The sequence below is a fragment of the Cuculus canorus genome, chromosome 3, assembly GCF_017976375.1.
Source record: "Cuculus canorus isolate bCucCan1 chromosome 3, bCucCan1.pri, whole genome shotgun sequence".
NCBI classification, from domain to species: Eukaryota; Metazoa; Chordata; class Aves; order Cuculiformes; family Cuculidae; genus Cuculus; species Cuculus canorus.
In genome coordinates, this window is record NC_071403.1 from 18,158,529 (window position 1) to 18,185,124 (window position 26,596).

The 26,596-nt window shown below is 38.7% G+C and overlaps 1 protein-coding gene across 3 annotated transcripts in view; it reads right to left on the reverse strand.

Moving 5' to 3' along the window:
• Window positions 1–26,596, reverse strand: part of PHIP (pleckstrin homology domain interacting protein) — a 113,715-nt gene that overhangs the window by 64,657 nt on the left and 22,462 nt on the right. For all 3 annotated transcript variants that reach the window (XM_054063684.1, XM_054063683.1, XM_054063685.1), the window contains 8 exons: window positions 18,925–19,146; window positions 18,218–18,318; window positions 11,323–11,393; window positions 9,867–9,967; window positions 9,712–9,752; window positions 8,823–8,921; window positions 6,661–6,814; window positions 5,723–5,857 (listed from right to left, as the gene is read on the reverse strand). In XM_054063684.1, the coding sequence (XP_053919659.1) occupies window positions 5,723–5,857; window positions 6,661–6,814; window positions 8,823–8,921; window positions 9,712–9,752; window positions 9,867–9,967; window positions 11,323–11,393; window positions 18,218–18,318; window positions 18,925–19,146 (924 nt within the window). The remainder of the gene's footprint in view (window positions 1–5,722; window positions 5,858–6,660; window positions 6,815–8,822; window positions 8,922–9,711; window positions 9,753–9,866; window positions 9,968–11,322; window positions 11,394–18,217; window positions 18,319–18,924; window positions 19,147–26,596) is intronic.

Here is a 26,596-nt window from a genome sequence, read left to right on the forward strand (position 1 = left end):
TTAGTTGTTATTTCAAAGAGAGCTGAAGGTGGGCAAGGGGGAGAACAGGTTTGGTAGGGAATTTTTTCTTCCTCCTCCCCAAAAAGAATCAGAAGGTTGCTTCAAATCTCTAGTTTGCAGAGCTAGAGTTGTAATGCATTTCTCAAATATACTCATGATATTTCTGTATGCTCTAATAAAATATGCTTTGGCATTTAGAAAAAGACTCGTCATCAAATTCACAACAGCTGGAGATATATAGTGTGACCTTTAAGAGTCAAAGGCTAAGGTGGCATAGCCTTCCAGCGAGTTCAATAAAGTTATAAAGATAGGAGGATTTTGAAGTATTTGGAACTGTGAATTTAATACAAGACTAAAAACATTCTTTTCTATCAGTATTTCAAAGCATTCTTCAGAATACGATGAAAGGACTAAGGCCACCTTTGCACTCAGTTCAAAGTGGGTTCCAGAACTACCACTCACCCAGAGTGTGTTGCAAAGAACACTATTGCATGACAGTGCTCAGAACGACTGTCTTGGTAACTAATGTAACAGAGCAAGAATCAGTTTCACAACACTAGGAGGAACACATTAAGATTACAATTAATCAACTTTCTGGCCTTAACAGGTGTTCAGGCACACAGGAGGCCTACCAGCCTGACTTCTCAGATGCAACTCACAACAAGAGTCAATCTAGTAAGACAGAAGAGCAACACCTTGTCATAAAAGATCTTTTGCTGGTGGTTTTGCTTGTTTGTTTAAAATAAAAATATAAAAAAACTCTGTTGACAAGGAGAGCCATTTTTTATTTAAAGGCATCAGAATCCCTACTTGATTTATTCCTACATTACAGTGAGATTTCTTGAACACCGTAAAGCTAGTCTTTATCAACGAAGACACAAGCTTCCTAGTGCACTAACTGCAATGCCTACTTACAAAATCTGTTGAGTCAGGTATCAGATTCAGGCAAAGCACCTACACTCAAAGACGCAGTACAAAACCCCCACGTTCTACCGTGAAAGAGATTGTAAAAATACCTGCTCTCCCCTAGTCTTTCATTCATGTTACTGTAGTACAGTTTTCATAATTTCAACTGCAGTCAACACAGTCCTGCAACTGCTCATAAAGTCACATTGCTTTACTAAAATAAAATAAAAAAATAAATACAGACTACAGGCCTGTACGTATGCTGAAATGTGTTACGATTTTTTTTTTTTTATTATATTTTCTACAGGGCAACCCACTCACAGGATAAGAACTATCAGCTTTACCACAGGAGAAGCCTGTATTCTAGCACTCCAGACAGAATGCCTTTTGCAAAGCAGTCTGAATCAGCAGAGACTAGACTTGAGAGATTGTGCTTCAAGGAAAGCACGCTAAAAGAAAACTACCTAAGTCAAAAAATAAATAAATAAATAAATCAAGGCCAACACCATAATACCATAAACCTATTTGAGGTCAGACTCGAGTAACACCAGTAGTTAACGTCCAAATTGCAACACCCACAAAAACCCAGTCACCACAACAAACCAAAACCCATTTATCCAACCAACATTACTAGTTGCCTCCTATTTGATCTGGATGATTCTGCAGTCCTCATAGGGTTTTTTTTTAATCCCCTCATACATTTCCAAAATTGGGAAACTTCTGCTAAAAGGTACAGGAACTACAAGCATACGACTAAGCTGCAGAACATACCATCCAAGTGCCAACCCTGGCATTCTCAACAAATCAATGTCAGGTCTATTAAGAAGTAGCTTATTGAAAACACAGACCCTGTAACAACTGAGTGGTCTACAATTCTATTTATGATCTAGCAGAGTACTAAACCTGCAAGTTCAAGAGCTTGGTTGAAGCTTGAAACCAAAGGCTGTTTCTACCACCTTCTAATTTACCCAGACCATGATTTCCACACCCAAGAAAGCAAGCCTAGCTTGCTAGTGTCTAAACTCACAGGCTACATATTTGTGCCTCTCCACAGTAGTACAACTTCAAGAGAAAGCTGGGAAATAGTCCTGTCTAGATATTTATAGCTGAGATGCCCTCCTGGGTAAGTGGTAGATGTTGATTTGAACACCTTGCCACCGAGAGAACAGAACCTGGGTTTTTCCATTTCCCAGCTCACCAGCTTTACATTAGTTAAAACAATCCCAAAAGATGAGTGTCACCGACTCCTGCACCCGGCTTTTGGGATGCCAGGGATCTCCCTCAGCTAGTGGAAAGGTGCCTTATCACACCAGGGATCCACACACCTCATTGCAGCTTTGAGTAAGAAACTACATTTCAAATATATCTCTATGTACACTGTCATGCAGTGGCTTTCACTAGACAGCCCACAATCTCAGGTATTTATTTTATCTGGATCATCCACTAAAGCACCTAAATCTCATACACTACTCAGCAAACTGAGGATTTTGTAGGGTACAGCATTCCACGTTGGAGACTAAGGACATAGGCCCACAGTAACTTAGGTGCCACAACAGTCAAATCATTCAGTGAATCTAAGCCCTGGGTAATGAGCCACAATTTAAACATTTACAAGGGTTTGTGTTGTCCTTCTCTAAGTAAACACATTATTTTTGTGAAATATGTAAGTTCTGAAACAGTCAGCTGTACCAATCACTTAAGTTTTGTTACTCTCTTTCTTCAGAAGTCTGCTAAATGCTTATTTGTACCCGGGAAATATAGTACGTGAAACTGCCCTAATATTATAGCACCAAAGCCATGACTGCATGGGATTCCTTGGGAAAACAAATGACAAAAGTACACTGAGAATGCATTTTTCATTAGCAGCTGTATTAAGTCAGGACTGGCAGGGATATTACACAGGCCATAAAACAACAAATACCTGTTATTGGCACATGCAATTTTAAACCATGCCAGGACCGCATCTCAGAATTGCCTAAAAAGCTTTAGCCCTCTCAGCCTTGATATTTCTACAGCAAATTTCACTCTCTGTGTTAGCATATACATGCCCTGAGTCTAGCTGACTCACATTACTAAATTAAGTCAGTTTCGAATGCCCATGAAATCCAACCCTGAATTATGCAATACTTACAGAACTAGATCAAACCAAGGGAAGGCTACAGGTGAAAATGTGGAATATATAAAATGTATACATATTTACTGAAAGTAAAGCCATCTGTCTAGATAGTCACTTACGGGACTGAGTTTACTCTTGGTTATAAAGACTAAAATCTGGCAAACAGACCAATGATGCTACAAAACAACTGTGACTGTGACAAATGATTTAATAGCAAATCCGAAAGTTTAAAAACCTGGGAGAAAACCACCAGTCTCCTCGCGGCACCTATCTGCATCCACCAAGGTACAAATAAACTCTGATTCTCCCATTTAAGTTAAACACAAGCCAAAAACTATATTTGGTTACTATGGCTTTAAAATTTCCCATTTACTGACTGGATAAAAGGAATTAAGTTTCAAACTGATCCACACCACTTGCATTCCTCAAATTCTGATTTTTCATTATGACAATGAAGGAATTAGGGTGCGGTAGGGGTGTGTGTGGAACAACTTAAAAATATCTGACTCTACTTCAGAGATTTGCTATTGATGTACCAAGCAATCCATCTAGGACGGAAATACCCAACTAGACTTCCATTAAGCTAACAGTCATCTAAGATTTAGTTAATTCAACCAACAACCCCAAGGTCTGCAATTTTTTAAGAACCTTTTGTTACCACACAGCCATCCAGTGACAGTTCCGATACCACACACACTGTTTCGTCAAGCAATAATAATAAGAACTTCTTGAATGGTAAAGCAGATACCTTATGTCATTGATCTCTCAGCTTTGGTTTCTCCAGATGATGTTCCCCATCTGATCTAAAAGAACCTAATCTGCAAAAAATTCCAATCCCCTGATGGAAATAATGTTTTTCATAAGATGACATATTGAGCAAGTCAATGAAGGTTATCAGAGTAATTTAATAGTGGCAAATCTAATGAGGTTCCAGCTGATATGCCAGTTAGGAAACTGGAAAAAGACTAGCAGCTCTGTATGTATTCATGCCCTTCCTTAGTAAATCGGAACACTTAATATTTGCAGAGCTGCAGAGGTGACTACATAATCAAGTCTCATGGTCTAGAACCATCTCACCCCATCCCCCTAGTCATCTAAGAAAACCTCTAATTTCTACCCATGTCTTTTGAAGTATCAGACACGGAAGACCAGCTGGTGAAATATCCAAAGACCATAGAGATGCCTCTCTTACATACCTGGCTCATATGAGTTATTCACTGGTTCGAGACTAACTAACTACCAGATTTACAATTCTCCTCATCTCACAAAGCAGGCAGACTTTCATACATTTATTTCTAGCATGAAGCTGCTGAGATCTTTTGGTTGCCTACACATTTCTCTGACTCCAAAGATCTTAAAAGCTATGTGATTTTTACCCTTTTTACCTGTCTGTATTGCATTACACCCTTGATATAAATATTTCAGTCTTTCAGGGGCTTGCCTAATATGACAGGCATCTGTAATTTATATTTTGATAGCTCTTAAACGGACTTGCCTTATAAAGAAGAGATGACCTCAGCCTCTTCTGACCTTAAATTCCTTGAGAACTATCACACATCCATCATAAGTAGCAATGGAAAGGCAATGTAACCATGCAATGAGAACATACACCTCAACTGGTAACAGTGAGTAAGCACTGCATAATGAAGATCTGTACTCATTGCTCCAAGATGACTGTCTCAAATCCTCACAAGTTCCATTGCAGAAATCAATGCAGAGGGAAAAATACTGAACCTAGGGCAGTTCTGAGGGAGTCTAGGCTGGTAACTCTCCCATTAAGCTTGGCAGAATTTCCTCAGAGAGTTTATGAGCTGTACTGTATGATGCACATCTCAAAACCTTTCTTTAGGTTCAGAGTGACCTTGACTCAACTTCATTTCTAAATGCCCTTTTTTTGTGAGTACACGTATGGCATGTCTCTTCTTCAGATGATCTTCTCTATGCTGTCTCCAAGACTGCCATTGCAATACGGCTGGAGTCTGGATGAAGCCATTTGCCCACTCTCAGCACTCTCAGAATTCCTCATATTCTACAAAGACATCAGTAATTTTCTCCAGGAGACAAAGTCTGAACTGCACAATACATGATTACCTTTTGAGGAAAAAGATATGGACAAAGAACTACTTAATATCAACAAATAGATGGAAATACCTGTTTGATCCATCCTCCAGAAGAATTAGTTTAGTGCAGAACAGACCAAATTTGAAACCTGCACGCAGAGGTGCTCTACACAAAGGCTGACAGTGTTTCAGTCCAATGGGCCAAGGCATCATATAACAACATTGTATGAGATCAGGTGACTCCTGAAGAGCTTTAGCCAGATTAAGAATTAGTAATGCAAAAATAAACCAGGTTCCACCTTGGTTCCCCAGGCAGGAAACAGAGCACGATAGGAGGGTCTTGTTCACTCTGTCTTTTATGCATGATCTCTGACAATGTAAACTAAGATTCAAATTTCAAGTGGATGAAGCATGCAGAAAGATGACTCTATGAAATACAGCCGAAAAAACTAATTTTTACATTCTCCAGATTTAATCTTTGCCCCACTAAACTGAATAGGAATTGCTTTTGTCTTCACTGGATGCAGGATCTTGCCCTATACACAAATGCATGCTTCAAGATGGCCTACATAAGAATGTACTACAAGCAAAAAGTTTAGAAAGGTTGCTTTGACATATCTGCATGAAGTACAATAATTACCATGTTGAAGTAAGACCGGATTTTGACCCCTCTTGCCAAATCCCAAACTATGACATTTCCATCATGTCCAGCAGAGAAGAGAACTCTTGGATCAAATGGATGAGGTTCGAGTACAAACACTTCATCTTCATGTCCCTGAAATTAAAGATACGGCAAGATGAACAAGAATATTGCCTCAAATGCTTATCCAGGAATTCAGTACGGTAAAACCAGCAACTGCAACATTAACCTATGAAACTAATTAGCAAATGACTACTTCAACTACTTTGATCACACATTTCTCTTTTTTTGTAGCAGTGTATTATATTCTTCTCTTTCCAGCTGCCATTTCAACTTCCCCAAAATTACATCACCTTCATGAAATTTGAAATTTGAGAAGCACCAAGAATAAAATATATAACCAGAAGTTAAGAGAACAATATCCCCAAAATTAATACTAAATTTTAAAGCTTTGCATGCAATATTTACATCTCCAGTGGAGCATCTAGTTACCTGTTTTCTCAATTAAAATTACTAGACATTAGTTAAAACATTGTTTGATTTATTCCGGTTAGAAGACTACTTTTTTGTACTCATAGAATGATTAGGTTGCAGAAGCACCGCTGTTTGAACACGGCAAATTTATCCATTAATGATATTTTGAAACATCCGTCATATTGAATAAAGGTAAAAAGGAACAACTGTTTCCTTCTTTCCTTCAAGATAGCACTTCAGGAAAAAAGTCCAAAATTCTTTTCAGACACACTGAAGAGCAATGGTTATATGAGACTTTAAAGCTTTATTTTCTAATAAGCAGCTGACAGACATTTACTATGCCCTAATTATCCAGAAACATTTAAGGCAGTTTTCAGATAGAAAAACATGTCCAAGGAAGAATTTTGATGATATGAATGTAAATTTTGCATTTAGGACTGATGAATCAAGATGGAACAACTTACCATGAGAATATGAATGAGTTGGCCAGTGAAAGAATTCCAGACTTTCAGAGTCATGTTATTTACTGCAGTTATAACAGAGTTGTCATGGCGGTCCCATGCCACCATGGTTACTTTCAGCTTTGTAATTTTATCTTCAACTCCTTGTAAACTTTGTCTAAAACAAAACAAGAGTTTAAAGCAATCCTGGTTTGCCAAAACATTATGTCTTTAAGTAGTGAAAATACTTCTGTATTTGACTAGATTAAGAATAGAAGCACTACTTCTTCAAGAAATTGGAGAAATGAAGGATGTTTTTCATTTTGCAGCACACACAATCACAAAAGAATTGCAAATGCTTAATTGATTAATATAGGGTCCTCTTAATAAAATTAGATGTTGATCTGTTTTTTTCAAAAAATGCCCTCTGATACATAGCCTAACCCAATTAAATTTTATAGCTACAGTATTTGTTGTGACATACAAACAACAAAAATCCAAAATAGTCAATTAGTGAACAGTTCTGGACAATATTTGTATTAAGTAGTTATAAATAAGGAGAGAAGTACTCTAATACCTTCAAACAAATACTCGGGCTGCATTTAGTACTATACCACCCACCTTTGCATCACTTCACTATCAGTAATAACAGCATTTAACCTTGCATGTATTTTACTTTTATCCCAATGAAAACCAAACACTAAACATCTATATTATAATCTATCGGAATACGCCAAAATTACATTTTTTGTCAGTGTAGTTTAAAGATGACTCACCACTGAATTCTCTAGCACACTAATTTCTGGGAAAACAATCAATCAAATGCAACAATAGCTTGTTACCACCAAGTATGCAGGCAAAATACAGAATCTTCTATACAGTAAGCACTAAAATACATTACACAATCGTATATATTGTACAACTCAATCAAAAATGTAGTTATAGCCAGATTCCTTTTAGATTCAATGTAGAACCCAGGAGGCTTTATAAGCTAAATTCACTTTTCCTTTCAGCGCAGCAACTTCATTTTCTTTGATAAAATTGTGCTTGTGCAGAAAAGATCAAATTTGGAACTGCACTTATCCCTCTAGTCAAAAGGACAAAACAGAATTCAGCAAAAGGTGCTTTCCTGAAATGAGCAGCTCAGTTGCTTAAAGTTGTTCAGCACTGTGACCACAACGAACAAGAATCTATTCCTAATTTTCGCATGATCAGTTAAAACTAAGAATTTTTACAGGCTGCATTTTCAACAGAGGAGTAACACAGTTTGTTCTCAAAGCACCAGTGTTTTATACATATTCTTGTCCAACAGTTTTATATTCACGTTTTGATGCATCTGCCCATAACTGACAAGATATTCTCCGATCTAAACATCTACCTAAATTATAGCATATTTAGCATTCTCTTTCATCCCTCTCTTGGTCTTCCAAACATCTTTCCATAGGATTACTCTTCAAATAATTTTCTTTTTTTTTCTATTAAATATCATCCTTCAAACTACTCAGTATGATCAGTAAGGGGAAAAAGGTTTATCCCTTAAACGCATTACAAATCTTTCTAATGTATGTCTGTAAGAAAACCTCTCCCCGTGCCAAAATAAAAAGGTGCAACAACTCCTACTAAGTTCTTCTCTGCCCTCAAACCTCTTTTGTTGCTTGTTCCAGCACGCAGGAGTTTCCCTACCTACAAAGCCTTGTACAGTCTCAAATTATTTTAACAAACGAGATCCCGTTAGAGAACAAGCAACTTATCTGCTCCAGCATGGGGTATGAAAGAATCCAATATTGCTTTTCCAGGCATGCATATTGCCCAATATTACTAAAACATAAGCAGTCTCAAGAACAGATCTGATCTGGGTTTCTTGCTCCAGAAAGAAATGCCTATATAAAAAGCCATATAAATTTGACCTTTAATGGGTTTTGAGCACCTTTTATTCTTTTCTTCCAATCAAAATACTAGTGAAGCTATTATCAGGACAAGTTAGTTTCCACAGCTGAATATGCAGTCAAATATTTGTTTTCATTGAACTTTAAGAGCTAGAAAAGCATACTGTGCATTTAAGCAATAATAATTTAAGAAGGCCTCTCCCTGCTTCTCTTCCTTTCTCTGTTTTTTAAATAAGTCAGCAAATGATATCAATGGCCTTCAAGTATCTATCTGATACCAGAACATTTCACATCACTTACCCCGCTGGGCGAGTAGCCATATCTAACAAAATGCTTTTCCATTCCCTTCGCTTAAATTGCCAGATTCGTGCTGTTCCATCACGGCTTCCACTCACAAATCTAACAAAAGGGAAAAAAAGTTACTCAGAGATCAATGGCAGATCTGTACAGAAAAGACACTTGAAAATTCCAGTTCCAGAATTCAGAACTCAAAAAAGGAGGCTATAAGCAAGAACTCCAAATAGTGTCAGAATGTTGTACAACTGGTTTGAGCTGAAAAACACTTCCCAAACCTGTAAAAAAAAATTGAAGGCCTGCAAATAGTGGGACCTGCTTCCTTATCCTAAGCCCCTTCCCAACTAACTATGCTTTGACCTTTGGTACACCCTGCTTAATTATGACACCCCTTTGGTCACCAAAACCCAATACGCAGTCTAAGAAATTGACCCTATCACACCAGGTAAAGCTTAGCAAGAAATTGAAAGGGGTAGAAATAGCAGAAGGGCCAGGACTGCCTTGCAAGTGGAAGTACAGATGTGATTTAAAGCAAATAAAAACCTTCTCTCAATAACCTAACACTGTATGTTGAGGAAGTATTATGATACTTATTTGAAGAAGCGTTTCCCAGCTTGAGTTTCTCCCCTACCTTTTTCTCCTCTGCTTTTCGGGATGCAGGTGTAAATGGAGGAGAAAGAGGCAGGTGGAGCACAATGAAGCCTGGTATACAACTATTTGTATCATAATAAAAGTGTACATTAGAACATCAATTAAATGAGGTGTCAAACTTCATAATAAAACAAACCATTTTCTTTAGCATCCTTCACATCCAACATCACTTCCAGAAACTGACATTTTACAAGTGTCTACAAGGTCAAACAAACAGCTCTGAATAAATCAATTGTGTGCTTACCTGCTACTACTATTAGAAAACTGAATGCTGTCAACTTTATCCTAAAAAAAAAAAAAAAAAAGAGTAGAAAAAGAAAAAAATCAGGTATGATTCCAAGTTAGGAAAAAAACCCTACTTTACTCAAACACACATGTAATTTTTAAAAAAGTATTTACAGTATGAAACTCCAACTCTGATATCTTCTCTGGCTGACCTGATCCAAAGAAATAAACCCTAATGATGTGATCTGTGCTCCCAGTGGCCAAAAACATTCCACCTGAGAAAAATAAACAGATAAGATTTAAGAAAAACATGCAATCTAACGTTATTCAGTATTTTCAAACACCTATAACATCAAGTACTTTTTTTTCCCCCCCTTAAATTTATAGCTGTATCTCATTTCAGCTATGCCTGTAACTGACCTTTAAGCAAAACCAAGATTTAGAAACACAAAAGTTTAACTGGAGATGAATCAAAAGAAGCATGGGCCAGCAGGTCGAGGGAGGTGATTCTGCCCCTCTATTCCGCTCTTGTGAGACCTCATCTGGAGTAATGTGTCCAGTTCTGGAATCCTCAATACAAGAAGGATATGGAACTGTTGGAACAAGTCCAGAGGAGGGCTACAAAGATGATCAGAGGGCTGGAGCATCTCCCATATGAGGACAGTCTGAAAGAGTTGGGGTTGTTCTGAGAGAGCCTGGAGAAGGGAAGGCTCCAAGGAGAACTTATATAACAACCTTCCAGTACCTGAAGGAGTTACAGGAAAGCTGCGGAGGGACTGTTTACAAAAGCTTGTGGTGATAGGACGAGGGACAATGGGTACAAACTGGAGAGGGGCAGATTTAGACCAGACATAAGGAGGAATTTCTTCACCATAAGTGTGGTGAGGCACTGTCACAGGCTGCCCAAAGAAACTGTGGCTGCCCCATCCCTGGAGGTGTTCAAGGCCAGGTTGGATGGGGCCTTGGGCAGCCTGGTCTAGTGGGAGGTATCCCTGCCCAGGGAGTTGGAAGTGGATTATCTTTAAGGTCCCTTCCAACCCAAACTATTCAATGATTCTCTGATTTGCTGTCAGATTAATATGTACCTGCAGACACATCCGAAAAATCAGCTAACTACAGTGATTCATTCACAACTAAACCCTTAGAAGCCTCAATCTTAAAAAATGAATGGAACTAGAGCTACTGTATGATTTCTAAAAATCAGTTTCTGTCATATTTATGTTTAATCCAATTATTTCTGTTGTATACTTCAACTGCCAACTTTGGAATTAATGAAATTCAGACTGCGAAAGCCTGGTAATCAACACTTTGTCCTGATCCCTATAAATTTCATCTCAGATAAAGCCAATTCTCAGAATCTTTTTTCACTCTGAGAAAAAAGGTATACACTGTGGTTTCAGACTTTTCAATATTCCACATTTAACTGTTTTCAATAATTTCCTTATCACGAGTTAATGCATAGATTCTAAATTCCTATTTTTAATATTTGGGCTTTTTTAATAGTTATTTTAACTCAATTCCACCTTTTTAACAGGAAATACGCTAGAGTACCTGTTTTCTACTTCATTTTACTTTCTAAATGATGTCTTATATTGATATGAGGGAGAAAAATGAAAAAAAAATCTTTTACCAGCACTAAAAGAAGAACAGATCATTTGGACTCCAGGTCGAGGGCGTTCTGTAAACTTTGTTGGCCTTGGACTACAAATAAAGAAACAGTTAAATAATTTCCTAATAGGGCTTCAAAAAAATAAGTCAGCATCTAAGAAATAAGAGTACAAAATTAAGTACAGAACAACAGATGGCTGCCCATCTATAAAAAATTTTGTGTGACTAGTTTCCTGAAGATCAGATCATGAAGTACGACATCCAAATGGATTAAGTAATCCATGTATGGAAAGTTATGCCACAACTTAAATCCCGTTCCCCTTCCCCCTCTAGTATTGCTCTACAAAACACTCTCTCCTAAGACACAGTCAAAGCAGAACAGAAGATACTAGAGACAGTTGCCCAAAATGTTAAGTTTTAAACCACTGGATGTGCTAGAACTCTGTTTCTCTCCTGCAGCACACAACTGCTTTTACAAGAGAGAAACAGAGCTCGGTGGTCTTTGTAAGAAAGGATACAAAAGAAATGTAAATTTGTTTTTTTTCACTGTATTGGAATATACCAGTTTCTTCAGAGGACATGTATTCTTTGTGGGTTAGTTTCAAATAGTGCCCAAAGGCTGTCGTGAAAAGGACAGAAGTTTGTCAGGAATTTTATTTTATGGCCTGTGCTTTGTTTTAGGAACCTGATGTGCAAGCAGAACTAAAGCTTCAATGGATTTGGCACTTTAAGAGAGTATGAAACCAAAACAAATCAGATCTAGTTCTTCAATCATTACTTCAAGCCTGCTCATGCACTACAGCAACCTCAAACCAGTAGGTGATCTTGCAATGGTACGCCATCTGCAATCTCCACTCAAAGAATAAACTCAGTAGAGAACAACAGCATTACACCCACAATTGTCAGCGCTAAAGATCTGTTTTAACAAAAGAATGCATATTCATAACTTCTGCAAAATTTTCTGTTAAAAGCAAAATGGTCCATATAATTCATTTCAGCTGAAGGCAGATGCACAAGAGACCCTTCTTCACTAATCTGTTCTTGGTATCTCAAAGAAAGTAGTAAGCATTAAACCTTTGTGGCGCCCACGCACAAAACAAAGTAATAAACACAAGGAACACCAGTTAAGAAATTTTTCTCCATACTGTCCATTCAGTATAGGCTGCTTCTGTGAGCTTTCTCATAGGAGTTTTAAGGTAACTCTCTACAGGCTTATGACAAGGAAGCTTCACAAGATATACTAAACAAGACAAACACTCATTCTACAGAACAGTTAAAACTCTTCTTAACTGAAAGAGTAACATAAAAAGAACTATCAGCTGATTCAATATGCAGCTTACATAATTTGGAGCAAGTGTAAATAAATAAATAGGCTGCTGTTTTCTTCCAGCATTGTTTGTGAACTCTGCCTTTGGAGTTAGGTCAGACGCAAAATAGAGCAAGTATGCACTTGTGTTGCAGTTTGGATAACCAAGTTAAATTCTCCAATTTATGTCCCTCTTATGTGTGTTGCTTTAGGTGTTAGGAGACAAAAGATCATGTCGTTCTTTTACAATAGAGCAGACTGTGGTCTTCACAGAATGAGCTGGGCAAACAGTATTTTTGGGAAGCAAGTAAAGGGGACAAAAGCATAATTTCTTGCAACGTACAGAAACCAAGCCAATTGTTCAGCTTTGCAAACATTCTTAATCCAACTATTAAGCAGTTGGAAGGCATGAAGATACCTTCACAAACACTTCATAAAGGCCCAGCAAAGCCCTAGTAAACCATTGTCTTCCTGGAGGACACCTGTATTGAGCTCAACATGAACCCAGAAACAAGAGGGGCTGCAGTTAATAAAGAAATAACCTGCACTCTGAGAAGCAGATAAAGAAGCAGATAAAGAAGCAGATAAAGAAGCAATTTGGTCTATGTGCCTCAACTAAGGGATACGCTCACCAGTATAAACAGCTCAAGTTCATCTTCAAAATGCAGCAATAGTGCAGGAATGGTTACCTAATCCAAGCCCTGCAGACTAACCTCATTCTGAACATGTAGCAGCTTAAGTAAGACTTCTTCCCAAGATACTGACGTGATATGACCTTAAGCCTTTGTTCACAACCTAACAAAACACGGTTCAGTATATCTGAATACCGGTGTACTACTAGGTCCTTTAACACCAAGCGCCTTTGCTTAAAAAAGTAGATGTAAGTATCACACCACACTCATGACAATCGAGAAATCAACATCTTATCCAAAACAGGAACATCAAAGTCATCAGCGTATGTTTTCCCTAAGTTCTATCCCTCTTTTTAAAATTTGGGGGGAAAAAAATAGAAAAGGAAAGCAGTATAGTAAGCTCCTCTATGCAAATCTGTGAGACAGTTCTGCTGCCTTGTTCATACGGTCTGCCAGTAACAGACTAACACTGGGAACTTGTGATCCAAACAGGTGGCAGAATAACAAGGAAACTCAGCATCTTTGTCAAAGAAGATACATATGCAAATATTTTGCAGTGCAACTAATTTAACTTTGATGCACTCATCAGTTGTAATAATTCTCCCTTAAACTTGGAGGCAGACTAATCTTCAATTACAGACATCCCTCTTCTCCCTACTGCCAAATGATACAGGATCTGACTCCCGTGTTTTCTATCACCACCAGGAATAGTAAAAAAAAGAGTACATATGGGCACATCTTGATTGCCTAAATTTTTAATTGTTTTTCCAATTCATTTGGGCCACATTTCTTGACTTCCTTACCTGCAGCCACAAGCAACCTTACTGTTTCTCTGTCTGGAAACCAAATTTATCAGCCTGGAATGTTACTGCTCTTAGGCATACATGGTAACTGCCTGGTCAAAAATCTCTTCACTAAAAAAAAGTAGAGCACACAAGAGGCCCTATAACACCACAGAATAAGTGCTTCTGTGACTACTGTCAAATGCACGAATGAGGCTGATGACTCGCCTTTGAACAACATGAAAATTTGGTGGTCAGCCATGCCAATGTCTGTGTTTCATCCTATGGCACTAAAGCTACTGTAATGTGTCCTCTTGTAGTTTATCAAAACAGAGCTTCGTCACCAAGCGTCTCCTGTCTGGGCCACATCCATAACCCAGATACTGAACATGCCTCAGTCAACAAGGTTATCAAAAAATTGGGAGACCAACATGGGAAGCCTCTAATTTCAGAGGCTCTACTAATACTGCACCAGAACCACAGGAAAAATTACATAGGATACAAGGATTTTTGTGTTCTAAGAATGAAACAAAATAAACATTTGCAGAGATTAAAAAAAAACAAACTGAAAACAGAACCAGGATAGGGCACTAGACATAAGAAGGCTTAAAGGACGTCAAAAGTCCATTTTAATGGCAAATACTATAGTTTTCAAGGTACTGAGCATTCCAGTTTTTTATGATCTCTCAGGATAAATAATTGCTCCATAATATTTTGATCTTGTTTTGTAAGTGGGGAATAAAGAACATTTTTTAGTTTCCCCATGTCCTAAAGAAGCTGACATGGAAAGATTCTTTACATAGGGAGTTCTTCCCAGGAGGGACTAAGCACAATTTTCAGTTAAAGACAGGGTATTGATCCTGTCTTTAGACTTTACCATCTAAGCTGAAGGGTTCAACTGAAATTTTTCAGCACAGTTAAGAACAAAACCAGTTATTTTTAATTCAAAAGCACATTGTACACAGTAGTGTATCCAAATGCTGACTTTCCCACATTTCATGAAAAAGCTTAGAAAAGTACTGCAGGCACTGCCAATCATCTTGAAATTAAAATCAACTACATGATCATCAACAGCTCAATCTTATCTAGCTGCCAGATGATTCAAGCAGTACCGAGTTTAAAAAGCAGGGGTGGGGTATATATATGGGGGTTGGGGGGGGTTGCCTTTTCTGGTTTTTTTTTTTTTTTTTTTTTTTTAAGAGGTGAAATTTCAAGACTTCTCCTCATCACTGATAGCAATTGTAGTCTTGAAAGACAGTATGCAGTCAAGCTCAGGAGGAGCATAAAATCAAGCTCTGACTTCAGCATGTGGCAGCACCCTTCACCTGTACTATTCAGACCTTTTGGTCTTGCATGAATGCTCCCATTTCTCCTTCATGGAGTGGGAATGGTGCTGGAACTGAGATAGAAGGCAGCAATGACTGTGGGGAAAAATATTTTTTCTGCCAGCTTTTCTCCTTTTTAGAGACACTGAAGGGAAGCAAGCCTGTATTTTTCACTACAGTGACAAAAGGAAGGACAAACTTCCCACTCCACTAGTTATTCTCTCTTCCAGAGGGCGTACACACCATGTTTCAAAAAAAAAATAACCTCACAAAGGGCCCTATGAAAAAAATTAATAGGACTCTTGTCTTTCTTTTGATGCTCTCATATTGCTGGCACTCCTTTTTCCCCCAGCATATTACTGAATGGACGTGAGGGAAGCTGTCATGTTACAGCAGTTCTGGAAGCAGATCCAGATCCTGAGGTGTAAAAAAGTGTAACAAACTCATCGAAAACTGTGATGACAGTGTACACCCATTACTGAGACACATGGTCCACACAATGTGGCCTCCTTGTGGAAAACTGCACTCAACTCAGATTCTCAGTAACATTTATTTTGGTTTACTGGAATAACCAAAATAATCAGTTATAGAAGTTTGCAGTTTAGCACATAAAGTAAAACTTCCTGTAAATAGCAAATTCCCCTGATCTAGTATAGTGCTCAACTCAGGAAGAGCTCCGTGAAGACTTTTGTGGGTGTCCAATTACTTTTAAGTGTATGTGAGTGACATACAGTGATGTTCTAGTCTCAAAAGACACGTGTTTCTTAATTAGACTTTATCATATTTTCATCAACTTTTAGCTTGGATCACAAAGCATCAATTACTTCAAATACATAGCAGCTCTATTAAGTTCAAGTGAAGATCTAAAAGGAGTGTCCAGCCTCCAAAGTACCCAAAACAGGATGTTTAAGAGCAGAAAAACACCACAGTGATGACTTTTAGTATCTTCATAATGCATAAAACCATGTGGTGAGGTTTCATAACTGTGTTTTATAAAGAACCATCTCCTTCCAATTTAGAATTGGCTACCTTCACTTGACACCCTCCTGTACAGTAAGGGCCAACAAGCAATTACTCATTATATGCCCTCCTCAAGACACTCATTACTGTACAGGTCTCATCTTTGTGCATTCATCTTTTTCCAGACCAAAGAAACACAGCTTAAAGCATTCCTCCTTCTTCTCAACTGCAACATATAAACCAGTTCCAGAACGGAAGGTATGGATGGTACAAATTCTAGTCTCAAAATTCACTCTGCACTCTTGTAGTTAAGCAACATGAAAAACTGAAAAATCTTGGGTTACCAGACCACTTCCTTTCTGTGCTGCCCAAGACAGCTGAACTAATCATATTTATCTATGCCACTATCTGATCACATCTGCTGCAAATACTTATACGTGAAAAAATGACTCAAAAATCTTTTACTCCTTTAATATTTGCTGAGTGCATCTCAGGGAAAGTTTTTATTCTGCATTTACATATCATCATGAAAAGGTATTACCTGAGAAGCTCCTACCACTCCCTAAGTTTTACCTCAAGACAAATCCCACCCAACTCAATGATTCATCAACTTCATGAAACATTCATGATTTCTAAACATTCATCTCCATCTCATATAGTATAACCTACTTAAGTCTCATAGGTTCCATTATACTCAAATGACAATTTGTTTCAAAATTCAATTCCATAGACTCAAAACTTCACTCAGGAAAAGGAGGAAAAAAGAAAGGGAAAAAAGTAAAAGAGAAACAGAAACAAAACATGAGCTGGAAAGGTTTACCAATCAGGCAGTTAAGATTTCATCTGGTCAACAAAAGCTCAGACTTTAAGAGACTTTAAGATAAACAGTGTGGTGGCACGTCCTTTCTTTCACCTGTTAAAAAGAGGCACACAAGCCATCTCCTCTCCTCAGCAAGAAGGACAGTCTTACTTTGAATACAGCACGCACTGGGCAGCAAAGGATTAACACCCTGAGAAACAGTACCTCTACAGTATCAAGGGAGAGTCAAAACACCCAGAGAACACCAAAACAATTAAGGATCAGACAACTTGAGAAGTACATAAGAAAACACATCTACAAGCCCTGCATAATAACCTGGGCACCCTACTTGCCAGGAGAATATATCTGAGAGAACACATCCCATTCCCAATGCTAAATCACCAGAGATTACTAAAAGCAACTATTTCCAACTTTAAGCTACAGGTGTTTTGTGATGAAGGAACAAAAAGCCTTTGAAAATCATTGAACAAGACCATTTTTAAAAACTATCTTTGTTTGAGGGCCCTGACAACATTTTTAACATTATTATTTGAAGGCAGAAACTTGAGGCTCAACTTCAGTGACCAATACACAGCTGCCCAAGAATTCTGCCTCCTGCCACACTACAGTAAAGAGCAACTACTATAAGATAATACAAATAAGGAAAGAACAGACATAAAATAGCCCATCCTAATTTATACTAGGACATTAGTCTCCTAAAATTACCTGGATTTTCAACCCTAGATTGCCATCATTTTATCAATGTAATTTTAATTTAAGTTGAGATCATGAGATGAGAACAGAACCAAGATGCACCAACTTTGGACATCATATTAAAAAATAAAATCATTATACTTTTTTACTGAATTAACACAGATATCAAAAAAAATAGGTATACAGTTACTTGCTTCATTCCACAAAATGTTGTATTATTAACTTAGTCTTTAAAAGATAAGCAAGCAAACTACAGCTGTATCAGAAATAGATCATACTCAGCATTCATACAGTGAACCAGCCAGTGACAAGTTCTGTTTTAGTCAAATTTCCCCAACATTTGTAGATCATTCCTAATTACAAAAAAAAGAAATAGTAACAAATAAAATAGCAACTAACTTTATTTTAAGGGTTCCAGCATCCCACAGCCAAAAGCATATTGTTCCATCTGCCCCGGTTGAAGATAAGTATCTCTTTGAGCCACTGCACAGTGGAGAGAACTGGGAAGACAGAGGGAGAAAAAAAGAAAAGGTGTCCTGTTAATCTGTTCCAGACTCGCTAAGAAGTTCAAGTCATTGACTTCTCCCCCAAAAAAATAAGTAACAAACCATTCTTAAGGAAAATAAATTGCAACGAACACCAAATAACATGATGCTGCTCAGAGTCACTGTCTTCTTTCAGAATAACCCTTCTGAATAACTTGCCAAAACACTCTGGGTTCTCCCTCTCCACAACTCAAGTTGTGCAACAGCATGCAACTCTAAACATAAACAAACCAAAGTACTAAGTAGTGACTGCAGCTCTTACTCAATGTACCTGCACTCAGAACCACAAGCCTGCCAAGGAATGATTCTTCAAAACAGAACTGCCCACACGCGTTGTGCAATTTTTTTGAACAAGGATTAAATCTGGCATTTTTCAAGGGTCAGGCGTTTTGACAATAAACACATCTTATTTCACAGTGTGTACCATGAAGATTCCTTCACACTTCACGGCTTAGTTGCCAGGCACGCATTTTTAATACATAGAACATTCTCGGGTTGGTTGTTTTTTCAGTCAAATGATGCGTTTTATTGTTCAGGTGAGTTCACAAAGCAAAAACCTACCTGCAATGATGTTATAGATGCACTGTGGCCCTGCAGAACTGCTAAGGGTGCACAAGTTCGAAGGCACCAGACTCTGATCATTTTGTCACAGCTTCCAGCAGCTATCATGGTGTTTTCATAGTTCACTGCCATATCAGATATTTCAGCTGCGTGCCCTCTCAGGGTCGCCAACAACCTTCCATCATCTGTTGCCCAGATTTTTACAAGGCAATCATCTGACCCCTAGAAGACAGAAATTATTTGAGCCATTCCATAGCTGTTTCGATGTTACAGTTAAACACAAGGAACTGAAAAACAGAACCAGTGGCATACACAGATAAATATTCCTCCCTCTGCTTTTACCAGTCTTTCAACCTGCATTCAAAACACAATCTGAAACTACATTAGTTCTCAACAGTATATATAAACCATTGTGCATTTCAGATATGAAATCCTACGGCAAGTTGGATTTATGCTCTTCAGTGAGACTTTTTTCCCAAAACTCCAGCACAAACTGAAGAATCTGTTGCAATATACTAAAATCTACATTAAACATGTATATTTATTATTAGTTGGTACCATGACTGTCATTTAGCATTATACCTACTTAGGTTCCTTATCTTCCTAGTTTGATCTTCATGCCCTACCAGCACTAGTAGTATGCTTACCAAAGTAACAATGAGGTAAAAAGCCTGTATGAACAGCTATTCCACTAAGCTGAAATATTATAAATCTGCTTTGATACTCACATTAATGAACACTGAAGTGATCACTCTTTCTAGAGAAATTTCAGAGACTTCATGTACCTAATACCATGCTTGAATCACACTCTGCTGATCTTCCGACCTCACTGCAAAATTGCTTGCCTGTATACAACAAATTCACATCCCTGGCAAAAACTTCAGAACTCTGCCCTTCATTTTTCTTTGCATTCCCGCATCTTTGAAAGTCCGATTATCTTTGCACCTTGCTCAACATGACGACATTTGAATATGCACAGACACACAGACAGAGATTTGCTGTAGAAGTTACATTTGTTTGCCAAGGTTCAGAAGCAATACAAAGCTGAGTGTTAGGTTTTAACATCTGTAGCACTGATCTCCTACTGGACACACAGGTATCGCAGCAAGTCACAAAGTGACACCATCGTTATAAAATTCATCTGGATTCTTCCTCTTCCAGCTTCTTACAGTGCCTCTGCACAAGTTTATCTACTATTTGTCCTTTAAAGAAGTCAGAAGACAAGGCAATACTATTTCCAGCTTTTTATTTAAAAAAGGGCACCCAAAGCACAGGGACCAGTGTCTGAGGGAACTGGGTTTGTTTAGTCTGGAGAAAAGCAGGCTATGGCAACCTTAGCCCTCTCTACAGCTACCCGAAATAAGGTTGCAATGCGGTGGGTGTTGGTCTCTTCTCCCAAGTAACAAACACCAAGACAAGAGGGAATGGCTTTGAGTTGTGCCAGGGGTGGTTTAGACTGGATATTAGGTAAACATTTTTCACTGAAAGGGCTGTCAAGCACTGGAGCAGGCTGCCAGGGAGGTGGTTGAGTCACCATCCCTGGAGGTATTTAAAAAATGGGTAGATGTGGCACTTAGGGACGTGGTTTAGTGGTGAACTGTGTTATGTTTACAGTTGGACTCAATGATCTTAAGGGTTTTTCCAACCTAAATGAGCCTGTGATTCTACGACTTTGAAAAAACTGATAAGCATTCGGTGAATGTAAATGTCTAACAACCCTAAGTCTCTAAAAATATTTAGAGACTACTGATACTATTTTTAACATTACAGTTTTTGTAAACAAGTAAATGACATCTTTTCCTTACTTAATACACTCCTCAGTCTACGTTTATGTAACTATAGAAATCCCACACTGCCAAGGTTCAATTTAGCTGCTGTTCTGGGGCAGCTCAGTCCCAAGACACCAACATCCAACTCGGGAAGTTCTTACCAACACATCCACCACATGAGAAGTGGAACTGTCCAGCCAGAGAGCCAGGCAAACACTCCAGGAAATGCTTTCTAAAGGAACCCAGATACACCCTGCAGTTCCTTGAATGCATACAAGGACTTAGAAAGCCTCTTTCTTTTCTTTCTTCCCCTTTTTAAAATAAATATTGATAGTCTGTTTACACTACATTAATGCTAATCAACAGACAATTTATTTCCCCTTATTTCCATGTGAAATCAAGATAATTTAAAGTTTTGCTGTGTATTTGATTTCTGGACTGCCTTGGTAGATAATTTTTCTATACCAGCTGCCATGCTTCTAATCTTCCTCAGGCAGGCACGACTTTTCTTTGCTCGCAACTGTTTCAACTGATGCACACATGACTGCAGAGATGTGGGCAAGACAACTTCTCCCATACCTCTGCCCTAGCCATTTTTAGCATAGACTTCTGAGCCTTCAATTGAGGTTATCAAACAAATTCTGTGCCACTGCTAACACACTTCAAACAAGTACTTGTATTAAGAGAAGGTCCCTCTTCCCTCAAATGGAAAATTATGATTTGAGATTTCAGACTTCTCTTATGTCCTTCAAGGATGCTGAGGCTAAGCAGCAATCAGCATTACAAAAGAGCAGCACTTTGAACATTTAACCTCAACACTCAAGAAAGGACTGCCTCCTTGTACAGTCTTATTAGTTACTGCAAGCAACAGCTACTTCCAAAAACTTTGTCATAAGAGGGACTGTTGAAGGGATATGTCTATTTGACAAAGAAGATAAGGGAAGGCTGTTAGTATGTTTTCTGCCTCTTGGGTAAAAAGAGCAATGGTACAGCCTACATTATTGTTATTTATGCATAAAACTCACATGCTCAGGTTCTGTGGTAGACATCTGCCCTATCAAACTGGTAGACTGCTACAGTGCCAGACCAGGGAAAACAACCAGTCTGTAGAGTCCAACAGCGATGGACAGACATAATCACAGATTACTGATGTGGGAGGGGACCTCTGCAGCTAGTCTAGTCTAACATCCATGCTCAAACAGGGTCAGATAGAGCAGGTTAAAATGTACTGAGCTCAGTACCAGCCCTGTGGTACACCCCTCATGACAGGCCTCCAGCTGGACCTCCTGCCCTGTTCAACAGCCAACCCAAACTTTCCACAGTCTTCCCTTTGCTGCCAATATACTTGACAAAGCCATTCTTGTTGCTCTTCACATCCCTTGCCAGATGCAACTCCAGGTTGTCTGCAGCTTTCCCAACCCTATTGCTGAACTTTCAGAGAGCGGCTCTGTATTCCCCCCAAGTGATCTGTCCCTGCTTCCACCTCTTCCATTCTTCCTTTTTATGTCCAAATTTTGTCAGGAGCTACTTGCTTGTCCATGCAGGCCTCCTGCCAACCTTTGCTTGCCTTCCTGCACATCAAGATGGACCATTCTTCAGTCTGGAAGAGGTGATCCCTGAAAAAACACCCATCTCTATTGGACTCCTCCTCTCGGTCCCCAGACCATATCCCACAGGATTACTTCAAGCAAGCCCCACAGGCAGATCAAATTCTGCTCCTCTGAAGGTCAGTGCTGAGATCCTGCTTTTTACCTTGTTCCCTCCTCACAGGATCCTAGACTCCATCACCTCACAGGTCACTGCATTCAAGACTGCCCCTGACCTCCGCATCCACAAACAGTTCTTCACTGTTCGTAACTATCAAATCCAGCAGAGCATCTTTTCTTGTCAGTTCTCCAGTGGCTTGTGCCAGGAAGCTGTCATCAGTGCACCACTGCAGAAACTTCCTGGATTTCTTGCACACTGCTGTGCTGTCCCTCTAGCAGGTACTAGAACGGTTTAAGTCTGCCAGGAGGATCAGGTGAAGCTTCTTCTAATTGCCTGAAGATGGCCTGAAGAGGGGAGCGGCTCCAGCCCTCTCATCAACTTCGTGACTCTCCTCTGGACTTGCTCTAACAGATCCATGTCCATCCATCAACCCACCTATCTGCTCTTACACCACAAGTTCTGCACCTTAAGCATGCTAGAATATCTTATAAACAGGCATAATTTTCCAAACCTTTGGACAGTGCCGCAACCCTTTCCTGAGCATTAATCTTTAATATATTGGCATGAACCTCAAAAGCATCTCTGAATTACCTCATAACTTCAAATTGTAGCCTCAAACTGTAACAAGCGTTTGTAGTCTTTGCTCATTGCCCTAGCATGTTAGAATGTATGAATGAACGTGAAAAACATGTGCTCAATATTCTAACTTCTGTTATTTTTCTTTTTCTCTCAAAATTTGTATCAAACCCTTGAAATTATTCTCCATGATATTAGTAAAGTCATGGCAGTCAAGTGAAGTCCTTAGTGACTGGAAAAAGGGAAACATTGCACTCATTTTTAAACATAGTAGAAAGGAAAATCTTGGGAATTACTGACCTGTCAGCCTCACCTCTGCACCTGGAAGATCATGCAACAGATCCTCCTAAAAGCTATGCTAAAACACGTGGAGGAAAAGCAGGTGATTTGAGACAACCAGCATGGCTTTATCAAGAGCAAGTCCTGTCTGACAAAACTAGTGGCCTTCTATGACGGAATGACTACATCAATGGACAAGGGAAGAGCTTCAGATGTTATTATCTGGACTTCTGTAAGGCCTTTGACACAGTCCCCCACAATGCCCTTCTCTCCTAATTGGAGAGATACAGATTTGATGGATGGACAAGGAATTGTTTGGATGGATGCATCCAGAGTGGGTAGTGGTCAACAGCTCATTGTCCAGATGGAGATCAGTGCCAAGTGGCATACCTCAGGGGTCCATACTGGGGCCAGCGCTGTTTAATATCTTCATCAATGACACACAGTGAGTGCACTCTCAGCAAGTTTGTAGATGACACTAAGATGAGTGGTGTAGTTGACACACCTGAGGGATGGAATGCTAATCAGAGGGACTTGGACAAGCTCGAGAGGTGGGCCCACATGAACCTCATGAGGCCACATGCAATGTCCCATACCTGGGTCAGGTCAATCACCATTATCAGTACAGGATGGGGGATGAAAGGATGAGATCAGCCCCGTGGATAAGGACTTGCATGAAAAGTTGGACATGAGCCAACTGTATCCTCAGCTGCATTAAAAGCAGCATGGCTAGCAGACAGAGAGAGGTGTTTCTGCCCTTCTACTCCACTCTGGTGAGACTCTGCCCAGAGTACTACAGCCAGCTCCGGAGCCATCAGCAGAGGGAAGACATGGCCTTGTTGGGAGAGGTCCAGAGGAGGACCACAGATATGATCAGAGGGATGAAACACTGCTCCTATGAAGAAATAGTTAAAGAGACCTTATAAGAAAGATGGTGACAGACTTTTTAGCAGGGCCTGCTGTGATAGGACAAGAGGTAATGGTTTGAAACTAAAATAGAGTGGATTCAGAGGAGATATATGGGAGAATTTTTTTTTACAATGAGGGAGGTAAAACAGTGGAGCAGGCTGCCCAGAGAAATGGTTGAAGCCCCACCCCTGGAAACACTCATGGTCAAGCTGGACAGGGCTTTGAACAACCTCATCAAGTTGAAGATGTCTCACTGCATGGGGCTTGGACTAGATGACCTTAAAAGGTGCCTTCCAACCCAAACTGTTGTATGATTCTATAGCGATTTCCTTCTAGATTACCAACTTTTTCTTGAGTCAGACCCACTGAACTAAGAATCAATAGATGAACCTACCATGCATCTTATTCTACTTTTATTGCTACATTTAGCTCTGCTCAAATACTTATATGAAAATAAAGTAAAGCACCACCAGGAATACATTTGAATTAATAGGCAGAAATTGGGACCTCCCAGTAAGACACTCACTTACTCGGAACTTCTACAAGAAAGAAGATTCAAGGATCTCTTAAATTCGCAGTTGTTTAAATGTAGTTAAATGTAGTTTCTAGAATTTCATGCTCTTGAAAAGGCTCCAAATTTCAATTACATTTAATACGTTGAGTGAGAGACAGTGTTATTTATTGAAAAAAAAGAGTTTAAGTTATTAGGTCAGTTACAGAATGGTTTTGAAAATGGCATGACACAGGCTAATTTCATTTATAGCTTGTATTTACTCACTTCTAATAATTTGCTGAGAAGCTAAAGGGAAAGAAAAAATAAAGGAAAAAACTCGGTAAGCAATCTCTGTAAAGCATACTTCCAAATCAATTCCAATGAACAAGTTAACATAGGTTTACAACAGAACTAGTAAACTTGCTGTTTAGAGCTTTATAAGCAGTTTAGAGGAAAAAAGTACCCCTTTTTTCCTCTAAACTGCTTATAAAGCTCTAAGCTGATTCTGTTTTAATCTCTTTGCTTCCTTAAAGCAAACATACAAACACTCTATAAAGCACTCAGATTCAGTTTGTTCCCCCATGCTACTTAATTAATAAATTTCCATAATTGTTCCTGTGTTTCTAGATTCCAATTTGCACTTCTGTATCTAAAGCTTCAAAAAGTTTCAAACTTTACACCTATATGATGTAACAATTATCTGAAAACTAGTATCAACTCATTCTGTTCCATCATTATCATAGACTTGAAAAGAAAAAAGAAAACGAAAAACAAAAAAAAGGAAAGAAAAAATAGGAAGAAGGAACTACAAAAAAGACTATGGTAAAGTTGTAAGTTCTGTATCATTTTGGTGAGATATCAGAGTTCAAACTAATTCATGGGATTCTGCTTGAAATGAATGGAGCAATTCACAACTCTTAAAATACTGTTGCAGTTCTACCAGCAAGGGCGTTGGCCTACAGCACAGCTCAAGCTTCCAATGTGATGTCTACAACTGGTTTGAATTATGTGCCTATTAAAAAGCACTTGTCAAAAGTGAATCCTTGAACAAGTTCAGCACGAAGAGAGAACTGATGGCAGCACTGCCAAGGTATGGAGTAAAACTGCTTCACTTTCCTACCATTACACAGACTTGTGGGCTGAACTGAAACTAGCAAGAAATGTACAAATTAATCTTGGGTTGGAAACCTTACACAGACTATGACACAACGCTTTATATTATTCCCTAGAAAGAGTTATCTCAGAGAGGATAGGAAAATAAAGGTGGGGGAAAAGGAGATGGGCCATCCTTCTTTGCAGTCAGAAAATTAAGTAGTGCAGGAACCAGAGAAGACAATGCTTGTTTCCATTACCCTGCGTGGGTTCTGCAAGTCACAATTTTAAACACATCCAGAATACACAGTCTCAGAAATATTTAGATTTTCTTCACTGACAACTGATAGGTATTTTAACTGTGTTGTTGTAAGTAAAGATGCCTTAATTGTAATTAATTTTTTTAAAAAAACAACACCTAAATTAGCAACACAGTTTGCATATGAAGAATATTTTTGTATGATCAGAAAAAATAAATCAGGCAAGATGTTATCTTCAGAAATCTCTTATGAATTTCATAGAAGAATATAAATAGAAACAGTCATTGCATGACCTACTAGATAGTAGGAAAACTGCACGATGTCCTGTTTTCACTGCCTTTAGGCAAAGTAAAAGCATCATGTTCCTAGTAAAGATAGCATCTCCCAGAAGTGTATGACTCAAAAATGCACTGAGATCACTTTCTTTTCCTTTTTAATTTCAAGCACAACATAGACAGAACTTGTAGAGGATTTCAATCCTTCAAAGGTCAGGAGGAAAAGAAAACGGTTACGATGCATCTTCTAGAACCAATTATAAATCTAAAATAACCTCTTCACAGTTAATGTCACACTGAATCCCAGAGACT